The sequence below is a fragment of the Crocodylus siamensis genome, chromosome 14 (genome assembly GCF_052110815.1).
Source record: "Crocodylus siamensis isolate JL-2025a chromosome 14, ASM5211081v1, whole genome shotgun sequence".
Classification (NCBI taxonomy): Eukaryota; Metazoa; Chordata; order Crocodylia; family Crocodylidae; genus Crocodylus; species Crocodylus siamensis.
Window position 1 is genome coordinate 10,995,714 of NC_143408.1, and position 17,274 is coordinate 11,012,987.

The 17,274-nt window shown below is 47.3% G+C and overlaps 1 protein-coding gene across 3 annotated transcripts in view; it reads left to right on the forward strand.

The window, feature by feature from the left end:
* The window catches only part of CERS4 (ceramide synthase 4), an 80,279-nt gene that overhangs the window by 38,067 nt on the left and 24,938 nt on the right, over positions 1-17,274 (forward strand). For all 3 annotated transcript variants that reach the window (XM_090027312.1, XM_090027314.1, XM_090027313.1), the window contains exons 3-5: positions 11,834-11,951; positions 14,594-14,712; positions 17,021-17,078. In XM_090027312.1, the coding sequence (XP_089883438.1) occupies positions 11,834-11,951; positions 14,594-14,712; positions 17,021-17,078 (295 nt within the window). The remainder of the gene's footprint in view (positions 1-11,833; positions 11,952-14,593; positions 14,713-17,020; positions 17,079-17,274) is intronic.

The window sequence follows — 17,274 nt, forward strand, 5'->3', positions numbered from 1 at the left end:
TACTGTCACCCAGATGTCTGATCTGGCCTACGCCCCATGTTTTATTAGCAGCTGGATGATCTCTTGCTGCTACTCCAGCATGAATAATGGATGATGCAGAAGATAGTTAATACAGCATACCCAGTGCCTGGACTCCCTTTCATGAAGAACAGCTGAACATAGAGGAAGGCTATACAAAACTGTGGGTGCTGAGTCAGTGTACAAGCATAGTCTCTACATGGCCTTGTGCAGATTCTGTAAAAGTGATACTGGAAATCAGTTTGGCCACCAGAGCAGCCAAGGTTATACACTTGTCTTCATGCAGTGCCCTTGAGCAATGTAAAAAGGGAGGCAATATCATGATAGTGTTGTATGGCACTTCTGTACACAAACAACATACGCAAGGGGTTATTCTAGGTCCCAGCACATACTGCTCATAACAGCTTATCATCATCTTGTTCCCTGTCAGCTGGTTCAGCTCTCCCTGCAATTGGGGTAGCCTGCATTTCATTGCCTTGTAGTACTATTTGGGAGGACTGACCACAGTTCCTTTGCCTGTTCTCTTTTGATGTGGCTATCCCCCTCTAATTCTCATTCTCTTCTCTTACAGTTCATTTTTCTGCTCAAGTTTCCTCAGGTGGTTATATATGTGACTGTAGCAGGGACCAGGCCCAGACACATACTCACCGGGGTGATGACTGCTGGCATGCTCTGCAGGTGACGGACTCCCAGTCAGTCCCACAGAAAAGCAATGAGCCCGCAGGCCGACAGTACACTCCGCCATGCCACCATTCCCTAGGTGGGATAGGCAGCTGGCAGGCAGTGGCCTCTCCACAGGCCCTCCCCCCAGGCCGGGGTGAAAGCCAGCACCCGGAATCCAAAAAGACGTGGGCCCCAACCCAAGAAGAGGGCAGGCAGACAGCTCAGATAGCACCTCCTGGGGCCTGGAAGCTGCAGGTGCAGAGGCTGATGTCCCCCTTTGCACCTCTCAACACTCACAATGGCCACGAGACACATGAGGGCAGGCTGGGATCTGGGCTGGCCCAGACCAACCCAGAACTACCTACATAAGACAGCACCAACCCCAGGAGAGGGGAAACACCAGCATAGGCACTGGCCCATGCCATGTCCCTCCACCAGAGTCAAGGACCTAGGATCAAGGATCAGCATGACACTGACTCTCCCTAAAGAACCCTGACTGCCACTCAGCTGCTGGAAGTCAGATACGTTTAGGGGCTCCATGGGGGTTTGTAATGCCCATGGCTCCATATTACCCAAAGGGCTTGGCCCAGGACAGACCAGGTCACTTGGGTTAGGCTCATAGCAAGGGCAAAGCCTGAAGAATCCCAGCTGCCTGGAGGAAAGTGGCCAAGATATGCTGCTGGGCTGAGGCAAGGCCTGAAGCAGGCACAGATACCATTATTTAAGTTACTAGCCAATCATCTGTCAGGACTGATGGAGGGGTGGGGAAAGAGAGCAGAGACAGAACCCTGTGCCCCCATCCCCCAATCCGGGCCTGTTCTCCCTTTATCTTCTGCTGCTTGGGGTTCAGGCCCGCTCCTCACCACAGTGGTGGGGGAGGGGAGGAGTGGGCCCAGGTCCGATGTGGGGGAGGACCAGGCCTGAGGGTGGGAAGAAGCTGGCCCACCATGGCGGGGGGAGCAGCAAGTGTAGGGAGCCCCAGTGGCAGCAGGGGAGTGGGAGGAGCAGGCTCAGAGCGGACGGGGTGGGGAGGAGGCTCGGTCCTCCCCTCCCTCAACCACTGCCATCACCTGCAAGGGATGGGACCCTCCATCCCCTGTGTTCCCACCATCATGGCAGCGCTCTACTGCACTGCCAGCTCCTGGTTGAATGGCTGTTCACACGCTGGCTGTTTGTCAGCCAATCAGAGCACAAATAAAGCATAATGGACAGATAGACTTAGACTTTTATAATATTAGAATATTAGTTTATTCATTTTCTTATGTGGGCTGGACACCACTGACCACAGAAATTTATCTAGACCTCCAGGATCAGCCAATCTATGCTGATCCCAGCCCACTCAAGTTTCCTTTTATCATGGACCCTTCTGCATAACAGCAAAGCCAGACACCTAGTAGAACCAGGAATCTACTCCAAGCCCCAACAGAACACCCGAGTGGAAAAGGTGGTGTCACAGAGCGGGGTCCCAGGAGCGGCCGTGATCTCTCCTGGCGCCCCTGCCGTGCCAAGTTAGCATCCAAGCATCCTCATTCTCGCCCGCCACATCTTTGCTGGTAATATTATTAAAGGGAGGCTGCCTTTTCTGTCCTCCTTGGCACAGTACCCCTTGGTGTACTCCCGCCTGTACCCTGTCTACCAATGATTCTGTGCACTCCTGCCACAGGGCTATGCATGGCTCCTACCACCCCTTATACCATGCCCCAAGCCTCTCAGATGTACCGGACGTTGTTGCATCTATTGTCTTTTCTTAGTGGCCCTCTCCGGGGCTTCTCCCCGTATGCTCGCCCTCTCTGGGGCTTCTTATTCCTGTATGCCCCCTCTGGGGCTTATATTCATGTGCGCCCCCTCTGGGGCTTATATTCTCGCGCTCACGCCCTCCCTGGGCCTTGCTCACATGATTCCCGCCCACACTGGGGCCTATGTACGCCCTCCCTGGGGCTCCTCACAATTGAGGCTCAGGTGGCTGTAGCCATGTCTGGCCCCCAATGCACTGTGCCCCTTCTCAGGGCTCGGGTCAGTGCACCCCGTCCTCAGGTCTACAACCCTCACTGAGGCTCAGGTGGCCGTAGCCGTGCCTGGCACCCCCGACCCGTCTTCTCGGGTCGCTCACCTGCACTGGGCTCCTCGCCCTGCACGATACTGCACCACTGGGCCGGGGTCTATACAACCTCCAAAACACGGAACCCTCTCTGGCGCCAGGAACCCCCACACTACTGGGGAGCTCCCATGAGGCCTCCTCCAACCCTTACAGCCTTACCCAGTCCTCCGGTTTAACAACTACCAACAGAAAACTCAAGCCCCTGGGCTGCAACATAAACTCCAAGCCATCTGGCTAAACAATTTCTAAGCCCTCTGGCTAATCATCCTTCAGAACCCTACCAGGGCTCGCTCCCCCAGTCCTCAACCAAAGCTGGTCAGGCCATCTAGTTTCTGCTCCCACAGAGCTCTCTCTTTCTCAGCTGCCAGGGGGGAACTGCCTATGGCCTCAGCCTGTGCTGTTTATATAGGCCAGGCCCTGCCCCCTCCTGGTCAGCTGACCCTTGTGGTTGCCCCAGCAACGAACACCTGTCCCTCTCTAGGAGCAGGCACTTCAGTGCACTGTGACACACCTCCCCCCTTAAGTTTATAACCCCCCTAGGAGCAGGGCATGGGAGTGTCCTGCGACAGTGGGGTGTAGGGAAGGTGGAGCCCCACAGGAGACTCTCAGACATCAGGACCCACACTGGTCTCAGCAAACCATATACCATCAAATACCACCTCCTGATACCTTTTTCATGGTGGGCAAGTTATGAAAATAGGGGAGTAAGACACCCGTTGAGCATGTGGCACTCGGGCTCCACCCCAGTGTGGCCACTTGGCCTGGGCCCCTCTACAGTGACTCAGCCCCAGTTGTCTGAAATGAAAATAGTTTATACTGGCAAATTACAAGGATAGGAGAGAAAATGAAACCCCATTAAAATCAAATGCTTTGGAGGAAAGCTTTGTCTAGTCTGTAAAATTGAGCTAAAACATAACCTGAAACCCTTCAGAAAAGAAGAAATTTTCTTTTTTTTTTCTCATAACCTAAACTTGTCTCTCCTCCCTTTTGACATAAGGACTATTTCCCTTCTTAAATAATGCACTGCAATGAAAGTTTCTGTTAGCTAAGGTCTTTCTCCATTTATAGGAGGCCTGCCTTTGTTCTAACCAAAAGCCAAGGAGCCAAAACTGAGTTATGTAGGCCTCCAGTATCTTTTAGTTATATTTTTTTGGCTGGCCAGGCTTTTGTAAATGACATGCACTTCTGTGTCCAGAGAGCGTGTGTGTGCATGTGCGTGCGTGCTGCGCGTGTATACCTAACTACATACAGGCAGTCCTTGCATTTACGACAAGCCATGGTTCTCAGGAACCAACTGTAGGTCGAAACGTTGCAACTCGGAACCGATTTTTCTATAGCAAGCAATGTTATAAATGGGGGATTGGTTCCTGAACAAAAGTCCGATACCCTATTTTCATCAAAAGTAACCCAGAATATTGTACTCAATCAATTATAGATGAGTAATATAGCTACATTAATGCATTATATTGTAAATAGCAATCATATTGATTTGGAAGGACTTCTTTGGGGTGACTTTGCTGGACTTTTTGAAGGGCTCTTGGCTGCATTTTTTGAAGGGTTTTAGATGTTCTCCAGGGAGATGGGCAACGCAGCAAATTTGTTTGCTGGTGTTGCATCAGATCAAGCGTTGTAAAATCGAAACTGACATCATAAAGTTGAAACAGTGTTGATTTATAAACATTGTAAGTGCAAAATGTTGTAACTTGAAATGTTGTAAGTCAAGGACTGTCTGTACGTGTGCAGCCAGTACATAGCATTTACAGTACAGGGGTAATGGACTCCCTACCTGTGCATAATGCTAAAAATGTTACTTACAGGGCTGAACATATTGCCACCTAAATTTAATGATAGAAATTATTAAAATAATTTTCCATTAATATTCAGATACTATTAACTCTGTCATCCTATGTGTTATATACTGTGAAGTTATTGTGGGAGCACACAATATGTAGTTACAACTACGGATGTAACTATGCTATGCTAGACTTTATTTTATCCTTGTTAATTTAGTTTTCAGAGATTGCTGAGACTGAAAACCGTTTGAACAAAACTTTACCACATATGTGTCTTTGCTACAAGATGTACTTGGCCAGCGTGCTTGGCTTATGCTGGTATATCAAAAGCAATTAAGTGTATTCTTGGCAACCATTGATCCTCTGGGTCATGGTGTACACACAAGAGGTCTATGCGATCATCATACCAAGACTTTCAGCATGTACATCTAGGCAAGGGTATGAAGGAGTGGAGGCTGTCCTAGACTTACCCCTTTAGACCACTGAGACAGAGTCCCAAGGTCAGACTGAGGCCAGATGTTCAGTGCCTTGATGGTTTTAGCTTCTGCCCAAGTGCAACAAATAGGACCTGCTGCTGATTGCCTAACACCTCAATGAGGACATGTTTGTGTCAGGGTGATGTTCCCTTAGCCTTTCTCCAACCAAGGCATACCCACAGGGCAGTGGGGGTTAGGGTTTTGAGGCTTCCTATATTCACTTTACTCTGGATGTTGCAACACTGTGGTATTTTATACGAGCTATCCCACAACAAGTAGCCTCACCATGTTGCCACCAAGCTCCCCATTTGGATGCAGTTTACTGTCATACCCAGAATCAACAAAGTGTATGTGTTTCTTTTAAAACTAAGTGATGATGTTGTGATAAGCTATCAAATCATTTAAGAAACCCAGGTATTAAATACCAGGGTGTAATAGACAACCTAGAGCTCTTCTTCCTTTAAGGAGAGAAGCTGCAGCAGATAGAACCTAGGTAGCTGAGTAGATCCCCTGCAAGGGGGAGGGTGACAAAGAAACAATGTGGCCAAGGTGGGAATCTGAATGTTAAGAAAAAGGGGAACAGATGTCAAGGGAGTACTGCACAGAATAACCTGGCTGCATGTGCAGGCAGCTAGAAGCCATGGGCTATAAATGCTTATCACAGAGTTAGTTACTGTGCATAGCATAATATGATAGAGCCTAGTTTAGGCAACCAGGGTGCTACCAGAAGCAGTTGTCAGCTGCCAAGGAGACCAGGCCATCAGACCCTAATGAGAACCCCCTGCAGGTTGCTGTGGAAAGCCACTTGACAAGAAAGGGGCAGGGCTTAAGAGGCATTTAAGCCCAGGGCCTGTGCCAGGGCAGGCAGGCCTTGGAGGTCACAGGTGAAAGAACTCTGAAGTAGGATGGCTAAGACTGAGAATAATACCTGAGACACTGCTGTACCTGGGAACTGGAAGCAAAGGCTGAAGTCTTGTAGGAACTGTGAGGATGAGTCCATTATGCAGCTGATAGGCTGAACCTGCTTCCTTTGTCTCAAGTATCCCACCCTTGCAGGTCAGGTGACTAGCTCTCTTACCTGGGCAGTCTTAGGTCAGCAGAAAGCACTGGTCAGCAAGCAATGGGACTGCTTCTGGTGGGACCTTAGTGATGAGGTCATGATAAGAGATAAAAAACAGTCTCCAGGAAGAAGGGTAGAGAGTAGCCATGATGAAGGCACAAAGAGCAGCTGAACATCTCCAGCGCGCTCTCTCTTGAAACACATAGACACACTACGAACTGCCTGCCTCCAGAGGAAAGCTCTATCAGCTGCTAAGTGATATTTGTGAGTAAGCTACTTGAAACCTAACTAGATATATAGCTTGCAGTAACACAGATGTGTGATCTAGGGTTACCCAGTCACCATGTTTGCTCTAAGATTATTCTGTAATACTTCTCTATCCTGCCCCCTTCCTCAAGCCTTCCCACTGTAACCAATAAAGTTCTTCACTGTACCAAATGTGGTGGACTTGTTGGGAGAGGCATGACTTTGTGCCACCCTTGGTCCAGCTGACTAAGAGAAGCTACTTTTTGTAGCTTCAGGCTAGAGAAAGCACCCCAAGCTTTTGCAGTGGGTCAAGCACCTTCAAGGACTACAAGTCCTGTGTACCCCAGGGGGCTAAGGGTCCAGAAACAGTCTTGACCCCTGGGTGGTGGCAGCAGTACCCCCAGGCTTGCACGTGTGCTCCAGGAAGGGGGTCAGCCAGACATGAGGCACCCCCAGGGAAGAACTTGGAACTTAGCAGGTGGATGGGTACAGTGAGGTGGGTGGCTCAGCACAGGAGCACCCCCATTTTTTCCCTTGATGTCAAAGATTTCATCATTCAGCTCCTTTTCCACACTCCAAAATGGCCTTCTCAACTTAAGCCTTGGCCTTGGGAAGGGGTGGGGGGTGTCACTGAGTTCTTCAGAATTTGAACTGACTGTAAGCAGTTTTTTCTAGACTCCTAAAGTAGCCTGCTAACATCAAAGTTCAGGAGGAGGGATATGAAATACAACAGACAACCCTGGAACAGGAGTCAGTCTGCAAGTACCTGTTATGAGTTTCATTTATTCTCAACTGAATGAAATAATCATGCTGGTATGAGCTCTCCTGCCCTGAACAAGGACACAATACTCAGTTGCTGAATAAACGAGGGCCAGCAATGATGTTCTAAGAACTTCAGCATCACTTCCCCAACTTGCACCAGCCAGTTTTGGGATGATGTTATTACATGTGGCAAGCTTGTTCTTAGTTATTTGTAGATGATGCCTGTAGGTGAGACTACAGTTGAGGTGGACTCCTAAATATTTGGGGTTGAGTTCACAGTTGACCAGTTTCCAACAAAAGCCGATTCTTAGCTGGGCATTAGTGAGATGAAAAAAGGAATAAACTGTTTTGTCAGGGCTGAACTTCAAATACTATTCATTAACATAATCTAATTTTGCCAAATCATTACTGAGTGTAGTTTCAGTAATACTAGACTCAGAGTTCTGTGCTAGGATGGTGATTATTTTCAGTGTAAATAAACTTCCTTGATTTTTTTTGTATGGGGAATATCAATTGAAGAGAAAGGGTGCCAGAACAAAGCCCTGATAAAGGGCTTATGAGGCAAGCCACATGACGAGAGGTTGAAAGATACAGGCACAGTCAGTCAGCTTGTGGAAAAAGTGATTTAAAAGGAGATGTGATCACAATCCTCAAAAGCTGAAGGGCTGTGATAAGGAAGAGAGAGAACATGAAAAAGGTCTTCAGCCCAGAGTGCTCATCAGCAGAATGAGCAGAGCTCCATAACCAACTTAGTTAAGAAGAAAATCAAAGATGCTGGGATAAGTTTCCAGAGGAAAGGATGACAGAAAGAGGCTGTGATGTGTGGACTTGTCTGTTTTCCCCCGATTGTTTCGTTTTCCCCATGCTTCTGCGCTTTGCTGTTTGCGACACGGGGCTGGAAGGAATTTTCCCCCATCCTGTCGCTGCAGCTGTAGGGTTTGTGTCACATTCCTCAGAAGCATTAGGTATCCGCTACAGCCAAACCTGGGAATTTTGTCTGGGGTGTGCTGATGCTTCTCCTGAAACTAAAATCTTTCCAACTGAGGGGGCATTGCCCCACCACTCAGACTCAAAACAGTCACCACATCTGCTGTGGGGAATGAATTTAACCTCGGGATCAGATTAGTACAGACTGGAGTGTTTTGACTTTCTCTGTAGCATGGGCATGGTCCTCCTCTTCCTGGGCTATCAAGTATATTTACTGTATTTCCCCAAATCCAAGACAACCCTAAATTTAAGATAATGCACCAATAATGGAGAGTTAAGCAGTTATGGGGAGAAATGGGGGTGAAGCAGTTAGGCCCCACCTCTTGTCCCCTCCACAGCCTGGAGTCCCCCACCACCTCTTCCCCTCTGTCACAGGACAGCTCCTTTCCAGCAGCATCCATCACACTGAGCCATCCTCCAGTTTGTTTTCTTCCTCCTCTTCCCACATCTCTCTGTCCCTGGAGTGCCTAGGAGGCCCCTTTCCAAGGCAGGTTGAAGGACCAGCTGATGCTATAGTTGTAGTACAGCTGCTAGAACTGTGTTCTGGGAAGAGATGCAAGTTCAAACCCCTTCCAGGAGAGGCTTACTAGCTGGGTCTCCTGCCTCCAGGGTGAGTACCCTGACCATTAAGTTCATAGGAATTAAACATGAGAGAGCTGTCGTCTTCAAGCATCTGACACTCACTGGTCATCAGCTTTAGGTAGACAGAATTGTGACTAGAATCCAGTCCACACATGTACATAGCCATCTGTCTGCCTCACCAGCATGTAACTGTGTATGTGCAGTACCTGTGTGGATGCTTACACAGTCACACTTTCCCTGGTTTATGAGGGTCTTTCCAACTGCAAAGTGAGAGAGAATCATTTTTGAAAAATTGGACAATTGAATCTTCAACAAAAATTGTATTTTCCTATTTCTAAACGTGTTTTCTTTTATTGTAAGAGACAATTGCAGGGACTCTGACTAGTGTAACCTCAAACATTTGTAAGTATTTTCAGGTTGCTAGTGTCCCTTTCATAGCTAATATTTAGCACAAGCAAATAACACGGACCAGGATCATTCTATGATAAAACCTGTGAGTTCTTCCCTTCTTGTTCTCTCCGAGGCCTTACCTACAGACATCCTGCACGCCCTCTCAAACCTCTCCCTTGTCTCCCTGTCCCCGCCCCCCACCCCACACACACTCACACACACACACACACACGTGCGTTTTGAGTCCCAGTGCCTTCCTTTTTTCCTGGACATTTTGGGAGTGTCTCCATGCATTTTCCATGAAAGGAAGATCTTAGATGTGAAGAACACAAGCATGGCACATAATAGTAATGCAGTGTACAAGTGTTTTCTCTTTTATCCTAGTGCCTGCTGCAGATCTTAGTGCCCCTACTTCTTTGTCACTGGTCTGCTCTTTCTTGGGTTTTTTTGCAGCTATCTAAGCTTCGCTGTCATTGATAAAGGTAAGAATTTCTTAGGGTGATCTCTTTTATTATCCCAACTATGTAGTTGGTCCAAAGTTAAACATACTTTCAAATACAAGACTTGAGACCTGATGAAGAATATCTTGAACTACTGTATGCCTACCTACAAAGAGAGCAGTTTTGAGATACAGCAGCAGCACACGGCTGGTGGGGGATGCAGCTACAGCAACTACCATGAGCCACCAAGCCCTGACCAGAGCTCCTTTCGGGGTGCTGCACTCCTGCTTAGACACCGGGTGGCACTGCTCTGCTTTGCCTGTCCTACAACAGCAGCTCCACCGTCTTCATAGAATTGCAGAAAATCCTGTCTCCTATGACTTCTTCTTTCAAAACTTTGTTATTGCAGTGTCCAGCAAGAGTAGAAACTGCAGTAATAAAAAGATTCAGACATTTCTCCTGTTTCCATATTCAAATTGTACCTTTCATATATAACATTTTGTTTACCCATGAAAAGGGACATCGAAAGGCTCTTGGGGCACGTCCCCATGTGCGGGAACCTGCGTTTCCCCAGGGACGAACAGCAGTGGCACAATGTGTGCCCCTGCTACATCTCCCTGGGGAATGTCTGTACCACGCATGCTTTGGCATGTGGTGCATTGCCCCAGGTGGGCTTTACCTGGGGTCTTGGGGGCCTTTGGGAGCTGCAGCCATGGTGATCCTGCGGCAGGGAGCCGGGCCAGCAGCCAGAATGTTGCTCCAGCTGGGGAGTCTCTAGTTTTGGGCAGCATGTGCTGCTGCCCCACTTCTTTTAGGTACAGGGGGTTTTTTTTAACCCCAGGATCTCCTGCGGTCAACCCCCCACCCTGCACACACACACTGCAAATTAGCAGCACAGGGAATGCTTGCATGTGCAGTGTGCAGCACCACAGATGGGGCTGCAGTGCCGCATACTGCATGTCCGTGCTTGTTTGGATGCATCCTTATAATCTATATCCATTTTTTACTGGTGTTTGTGACAGGCTTGTTGCCACCGAGGTGGCCATGATGCCCCTGTCGCTCCTGCCTGGTGCACACTCAAATGCTACTCTCCTTACATTACTTTCCTGCCACATCTTGTTCTTAAATACTATGGGATAATTCGGGGAGGCTGCCAACAGACCTTAGAGTGAGCCCTAATCCCTATAAGTTTCCCCTTAGTCTCCCCTGAGACCCCTCTGGTCTCAAACCAGCCGTCAGGCTTGGTAAGTCCTTCTCAGCCTGGCTAGGGCACCAAGAGCCTTAAGGGCAAACTGCGTGGCCCCTTCCCCGCCGCCATGCCCCGTGCCTCGCGGAAGTTCTCGTTGATCTTTCTCTTTATACGCTCGGCCCCCTTTGGGCCCCCGGACCCGCCACTTCGTTACTCAGTCTCCGTCAACACTGTCAGACCCTCGGTCCTGTATGCAGCCCCTCCTCCGGGCTCTCAGTCCCTCTAGTTTGGCTTGGCCCACTCTGGGCTTATGTACCGTCTGGTCCAGCTCCACCTTTCCCTGGGGTCTTGAACCTTTGGGCTTGGATACCAGCCTTTTTCTAGACTCCTGGGCTCCTCGCTGGAGACAGTCTCAGTCTGAAGCTCCTGGGTTACCAGTTCTCCAAACAGGCCTTCAGCCTGGCCCAGCAGGGCTCAAGGCTAAACCACTGGGCTAACTCAAATAAACAAGAGACACGGCTGCCGTTTGGCAGATGCCTCTCCCCTCCATGGGTTTGACATAAAGGCCACTCACCTGCAAACCCAGTCTTTCTTAGCCCCGGGGCTTGCCTCAGTTCCCAGACCTGCAGGGCTGTCCCGCAATACCCAGTCCCTTCAGGAGCGCTGCAGCCAGGAGATCCTCACTTCTTGGCTGCTGAGGAGACGCAAGCCCAGAGCCTGCACCGCTCAGCTAATCTGGCTCTAGCCTGAGTCCCAGTCAGGTGAGTCCCTCACTAGCTCCCCTTTGGCACCTGCAGTTACAAAAGTGCAAGTGTCTAAAAGTGAGTGTAAAATACTCACTTTTAGACACTTGCACTTTTGTAACTGAATACACTGAGTGCAGGGTAGGTGAGGACAAGGTTTGACATTTTTTTTACATGACTCCTGACCTGCAATCTCCATCCCTGTACTATCTACTTGCTACACCCTCTGTTTGGATCATATCCTTATTGGTGAAGAAGCCCTGATTTCTACCTACCTTTAAGCCATTCCCACATTTGTGGGCTTTGTAAAGCAACGATGATAATGATGTTGATTCAGCTTTGGGCTCACCCCTCATTTGACTGCACCCTGTTCTTTTCTCTTGTAGATTCATAGCCCTGCCCCTGAGCAAAAAGCTGGGTTTAAGGGACAAGATGAGAGTGAAAGCTCTGCCCAATCCTGTCCTGGATATATTCTACACTACCCATAGCAAGAACCCAAAAGAGGTGAGTCCTTTTTTCCATTTCCTTAACACACTTTTGGCCTATCCATCTGGGATCCTCTTAATCACTATAAAGCTAGAATTCAATTGAGCTAAACTTTCTAGCCTAAATTTGCAAGTCTAAAGTTTGGTAGCTCCATTTGGCTTTAGAGATGCACGTTTATACCCAGCAGAGCAGAGCACGTACTGTTCTCCTGACATCAGCAGGAGCTTGGGAGGCCCAGCACCACCACAAATGTCACCAGAAGTGAATCCTATTCTTGTGCACATGTGAGGCCACTATGTTGGTATTGATGCATAGTATTAGGAGTGGATGCATTAGAGGAAGAGTATATGAAGTCTGCATCTTGAATACTATGCTCAGCTCTTGTCTCCACATCTCAAAAAGGATTTAGAACTAGAAAAGGTACAGAGATGGGCAACCATGATGATCAGGGATATGAAGCAACTGCCATACCAGGAAGGATTAAAAAAGCTAGGACTCTTCAGCTTGGCAAGAAGGCTGAGGGGGGATATGACAGAGGTCTATAAAATCATGAAGGGTGTAGACAAAGTGATTAGAGAACCAAGTCCCAGAATACTAAAACCAGGGGGCACCCACTGTAATTCACTCCATGAACTAAAAGTCTTCCCCATTCTGGCCTAATGTTGCCCAAAAGTCATACCTCCCTTGCAGCCTTTCATCCCAGCTCCCTTGGGTAGCTTGGGTTCCTCCCCATTTGTCTCCACCAGCCCTTCTGTCTCAGGAAATCCTCTCCCTCCAGCATGCAGGACTAAACTGCCTATTTGGGTTTAGGCACAGGGCTTATGTGCTCCAAAGCCCCACCCCTTCCTGTCACATGGCTCCCCAGCCACACCGGGGTTTCCACTTCATGGGCATTCTCACTTGTCACAGATTGAGTGCATGATTTGACAAGTAATGTATAGAGAGACCATGTGGAAAACAGATGCAAAAACAGTTAATACTTGACGTGTGCAAGGGACATTTGTCTTTTGGGCTCCTTAACTGCCATGAGAACCAGCTATCAAATGCATCAATACCAAGAAGTATTCCACTTCTCCAGTATTTTCTGATGCCTAACTTTCTTTTAGTTGCTACTGCATATTGTTGATTTTTAAGAGAACTCTCTACAGTGAATCCAGGTCTATTTTCTGAGTTGTAACAGCTAGCTCACAATCAAGCACTGTGTGCTTATATTTTCTAGTTATTTTCTCTCGTGTGTATTACCTCACACTTATCGACATTGAAATTCACCTGCCTTTTTTTTGCTTTGCCCAATCGCTTAGCTTGGTGAGATCTTTCCGCAGCTCTTCTCCCTCAGCCTGGGATCTGCCTACCCAAAATAATTTAGTATAATAGAAAAGTAGGGATAGAAGGGATCCTCAGAGGTCAACTAGTTCAACTGCCTGCCTGAGGCAGGATCAACTCTATCCGAACCATCCTATGCAAATCCATTGTCTAATCTATTAGCAAAATTACATGGTCATCTCTGACACAACTACAAAACATAACACCCTGACTTGCCAAAGGTAAAACAGGAGGACTGTGGTGGCTAATGTCCTGCTGCTGGAAAGATGGTTAAAATATGCTTGAGATATCCAAGGAAGAGGACCATGCCTGCCTCTACAGAGGAAAGTAACGCCCCCCCCGAATCCATATCAGTTGGACCATGGGGTAAAATTCCTTCTTGACCCCAAGTAAGGTCTGACCCTGAGCATAGGGGAAGACCCTCTAGCCAGGAACCTCTGGCTTTGAGTCTTAGCAGAAGCACTGGCACACCCTAGTCAAAATCTCCAGTTTTGGCTGCAGCCAACCACCAATGTCTCAGAGAAAGGCAACCCCTCCCCCCCACCCCCAACACATGTAGCTGAAGGATGGCAAAACAATCCTTCTTGGCCATACATGGCAACCAGCAAAACCCAGAAGCATGGGAAATACCCACAGTAGAACATGGGTATAGCTACACCTAGATCACCCCTGACCAATGCTTGTCCAACCTTTTCTAAAACACCTCCAGTAATGGAGAATCCACACCTCCCTTGGCAATGTATGTCACTGCCTCACTGTTCTAACAGTGAAGACTTCTTTCCTGATATCCTATCTGAACCTACTTTGCTGCAGCTTCAAGCCATTGGTCCACATCTTGTTCTCCACAACAAAAAAGAAAAGATGTTCTCCAGTACGAATATGGTATGTCTACCATTGATGAGACACTGAGTGGGTTTTGCATCCAGTTTTGGAGTTCACATTTCAAAAAGGATGTCTAAAAAAGGTTCCAAGCATTATTTCAGGTCTGAAAAATCTCCCTGAGACTGAGAAGAGATTTAAGGAGTTCAGCTTATTTGATAGAGGGTGAAAGTGTGGCTTGATAAAGGTCAACAGGTACTTAACCTGGGGAAAAGGTTTCTGATAACCAGGAGACTTTAATTTAGAAAAAGTAAATCAGAAAGATCTGGTGGCTGGAAGCTGAAGCTAGAGAAACTCACGTATAAAATAAGGGTAAATTTCTAACAATGTGATTACAAGTTATTGGCTTGATGCAGGACTTAGTTCTCTGGCTTGGTTATGGAGAAGGCTGGACTGTAATGTCTCTTCTGGCGTTCAGGTATGTGAGTCTAAATACTGCTTCTTTGCTTGTTCTCCAGCAAGAGTTGATCAGTTTGGCGAAGCAGTGTGACCTGCCAACCAAAAAGGTAGAGAGGTGGTTCCGATATCGGCGAAACCAGGACCGACCCAGTCTGTCTAAAAAGTTTTGTGAGGCCAGGTGAGTGATGCATTCAGTGATCTTGAACCACTGAAACCTTCCAGCAGGGTTTGGGTTTTGCAGTCAGAGCATGGCCTCCTCAGCACCTTTACAGTTAAAGCTGCAATGTGCCTTCACGTGTTCTGCTTGCTTCTCCCGTCACCCTCTCCTGCCAATGAATCAACGAACCTTGCTGCCTTTAGCCAAAGTCTCCTGCTGCTTTGCTTTTACATTTTCCCATTTATTCAAGCAGGAACTTCTGTCCTGAAAAATCCTGGACAGCCATATTTGTTTTTCTGCATGCTACATACTGACTTCCTGCTGCTGTTTCAGAAGTCCTCAAGTGGTAAGCCTGGTGACACCAGTCAGCTTACCCTCCTGTGAATTTCCTAGCTGACTCCTGATACTGAATCCTCATTGTAACATTGCTCTTTCACCCATCCATTCCCCCACCAGAAAAAAAAATCACAAATTCTGGACCACACCATCTGCTGGTATGATTTGCCCCAAGCTCCTTGCAAACCAGCAGAGCCCATGGGGAGAGCTAGAGCTTTTGTTGGCCTGTTCCCTCCATGATACTGTGACAAAGCTGAATGCATTTGTTTTTCTGGCCCAGAGGCTGATGCACTGTATTCTGGGATGCCCTACCTCAGGCAGGCAGGGCCTGTGAGCTAATGCTGCTTTATACAACAGTGAATCTCTAGCACCATTCAGTGGATGACATCAAGCCATATGTTTTGTGCATATGAAGAATAAAAAGATAATGAATCAGATAAAGGGGAAGACTTAGTAAAATCCCTATTTTTAGCCCCATTCCACTGAACCCAGCTAGCATGCTACATTACTGAATGACTGCTTTTGCCAGGGATGCATGGAAGTAAGCACAAATGTCCCATTATTGCATCTCTGAACAGGGTCAAAGACAAGGAAGGGTCCTAATGTTGCTGGCAAATCCCAAAACACAGTGCCACTACCATTCCCTCCCCAGAGAAGTTACATTGTATTAGCTGGTCTTTAAAGAAGAGCAAGCCCAGAAAACTGTCCTTAAGAAGTGATGGGGGACTGGGATAGAGGCCGCTTGACAGGTGTTTAGTTTCTGTATTATTTGAATGAAATAATAAAAGGTACCTGCATCACTGCTATAGGTCATATGGCTGCTTAAAGAGCAGGGTGAAATCTTGTACGGGCTGAAATCAGTGGAAGTTTTACCATGATCTTCAGGAAAGTCAGGAATTCTCTCTACACCTAGGATTCAGGAGAGATGCCTTTGATTCTCAGTTCTCTGTCTGAATGTGTGGTTTGCTCTTCCATTTTGTTAAGTAAAATATTTACAGGCTGAACTGTGAACCTCATGCCCTACCCTCAGCGAGGAGGACTAGAAGACAATTTATCCACTCTGTCCACTTCCGCTTTTCTGGTTTGGCTAATCCTACCAAGAATATAAAACTCTTACCATGCCGGTGATTGTGTAGAATATTCAAAGTAAAATGGACTGGTAGAATATGTAATGAAGACATCCCAGATGCAAGTAGAATAGGAGACACATATGTTTGGGGCATCTTTTAAGAATGCCCAGTTACAGATTTCTAAGTCACGATTCTTTCAGAAGCCCCAAAATAAGACAGAAAGGCTGACCTAGAGGCACTCTCTAGAGCAGGAGTGGCCAACCAGTGTGGTTATAGGCAGCATCTGTGTTTGGCATTCCACAGATTGGAGAGGGAACAGGAGCGCAGTGCAGATACAGCAGGGAGCAGACAGCAGAGCAACAAATCAGGCAGGGCAAGAAGATCAAACTGGCACTTGGAGAGGATATGCAACTTGCCTTGTGGTACACCTGCCAGAAAGTGTGCTCCCCCACTGCTCTAGAGTACAGGGAAGGCTGAAGCACTGTTAATACATCTGAATGTAGGTGACCTGGGAAAATGAGCCCAGAAGAGGCTGTTTGACTTCCACCAGATGTACCTCCTGATGTGGAAAGGATCGTGATCACTGATGATTATGATGGTGACCTGAGTGATCTTAGGCAAGTCTCTTACAGTTCTTGTGCCTCAGTTGCCTCTTCTGTATGCTGAAGCCATGCTTTTTTACCTCCAATTGTGGTTGAACAATTACTGTTTGTAAAGTGCATTGTGATCTTTGAACAGGAAGTGCAAACTATCTCTCTTATTTATTTTCTTTTGGACTAGCATTGAACCCAGGTGGTGGTTATATATCTCTTTGCTGTAAGAATGTCACCCATTGAATAAATGAATGAATGACTGCCTGACGCACAGAGTTGCAACCTGACCTCTAATGAAATTCTAATATTATTGGTTTTGTTTGTTTGTAGCTGGAGGTTTACATTTTACACAGTTTCTTTCTTCACTGGACTTACTGTCCTACATGATGTGAGTATAATCAGCATCACTGTACCAGGGTACAAAAGAAAACATAGACAAGAACTAGTGAAAATAGTAGATTTTGTAATGCAAGCATATGACCCCTTGGACCTGAATTTCTCCTGCCCCTCATTCACTGAACATCAGAGACTTGAGATTTGTTAGTTATTGAACCCACCTTCTCATGATTCATTTGGTTCATCAG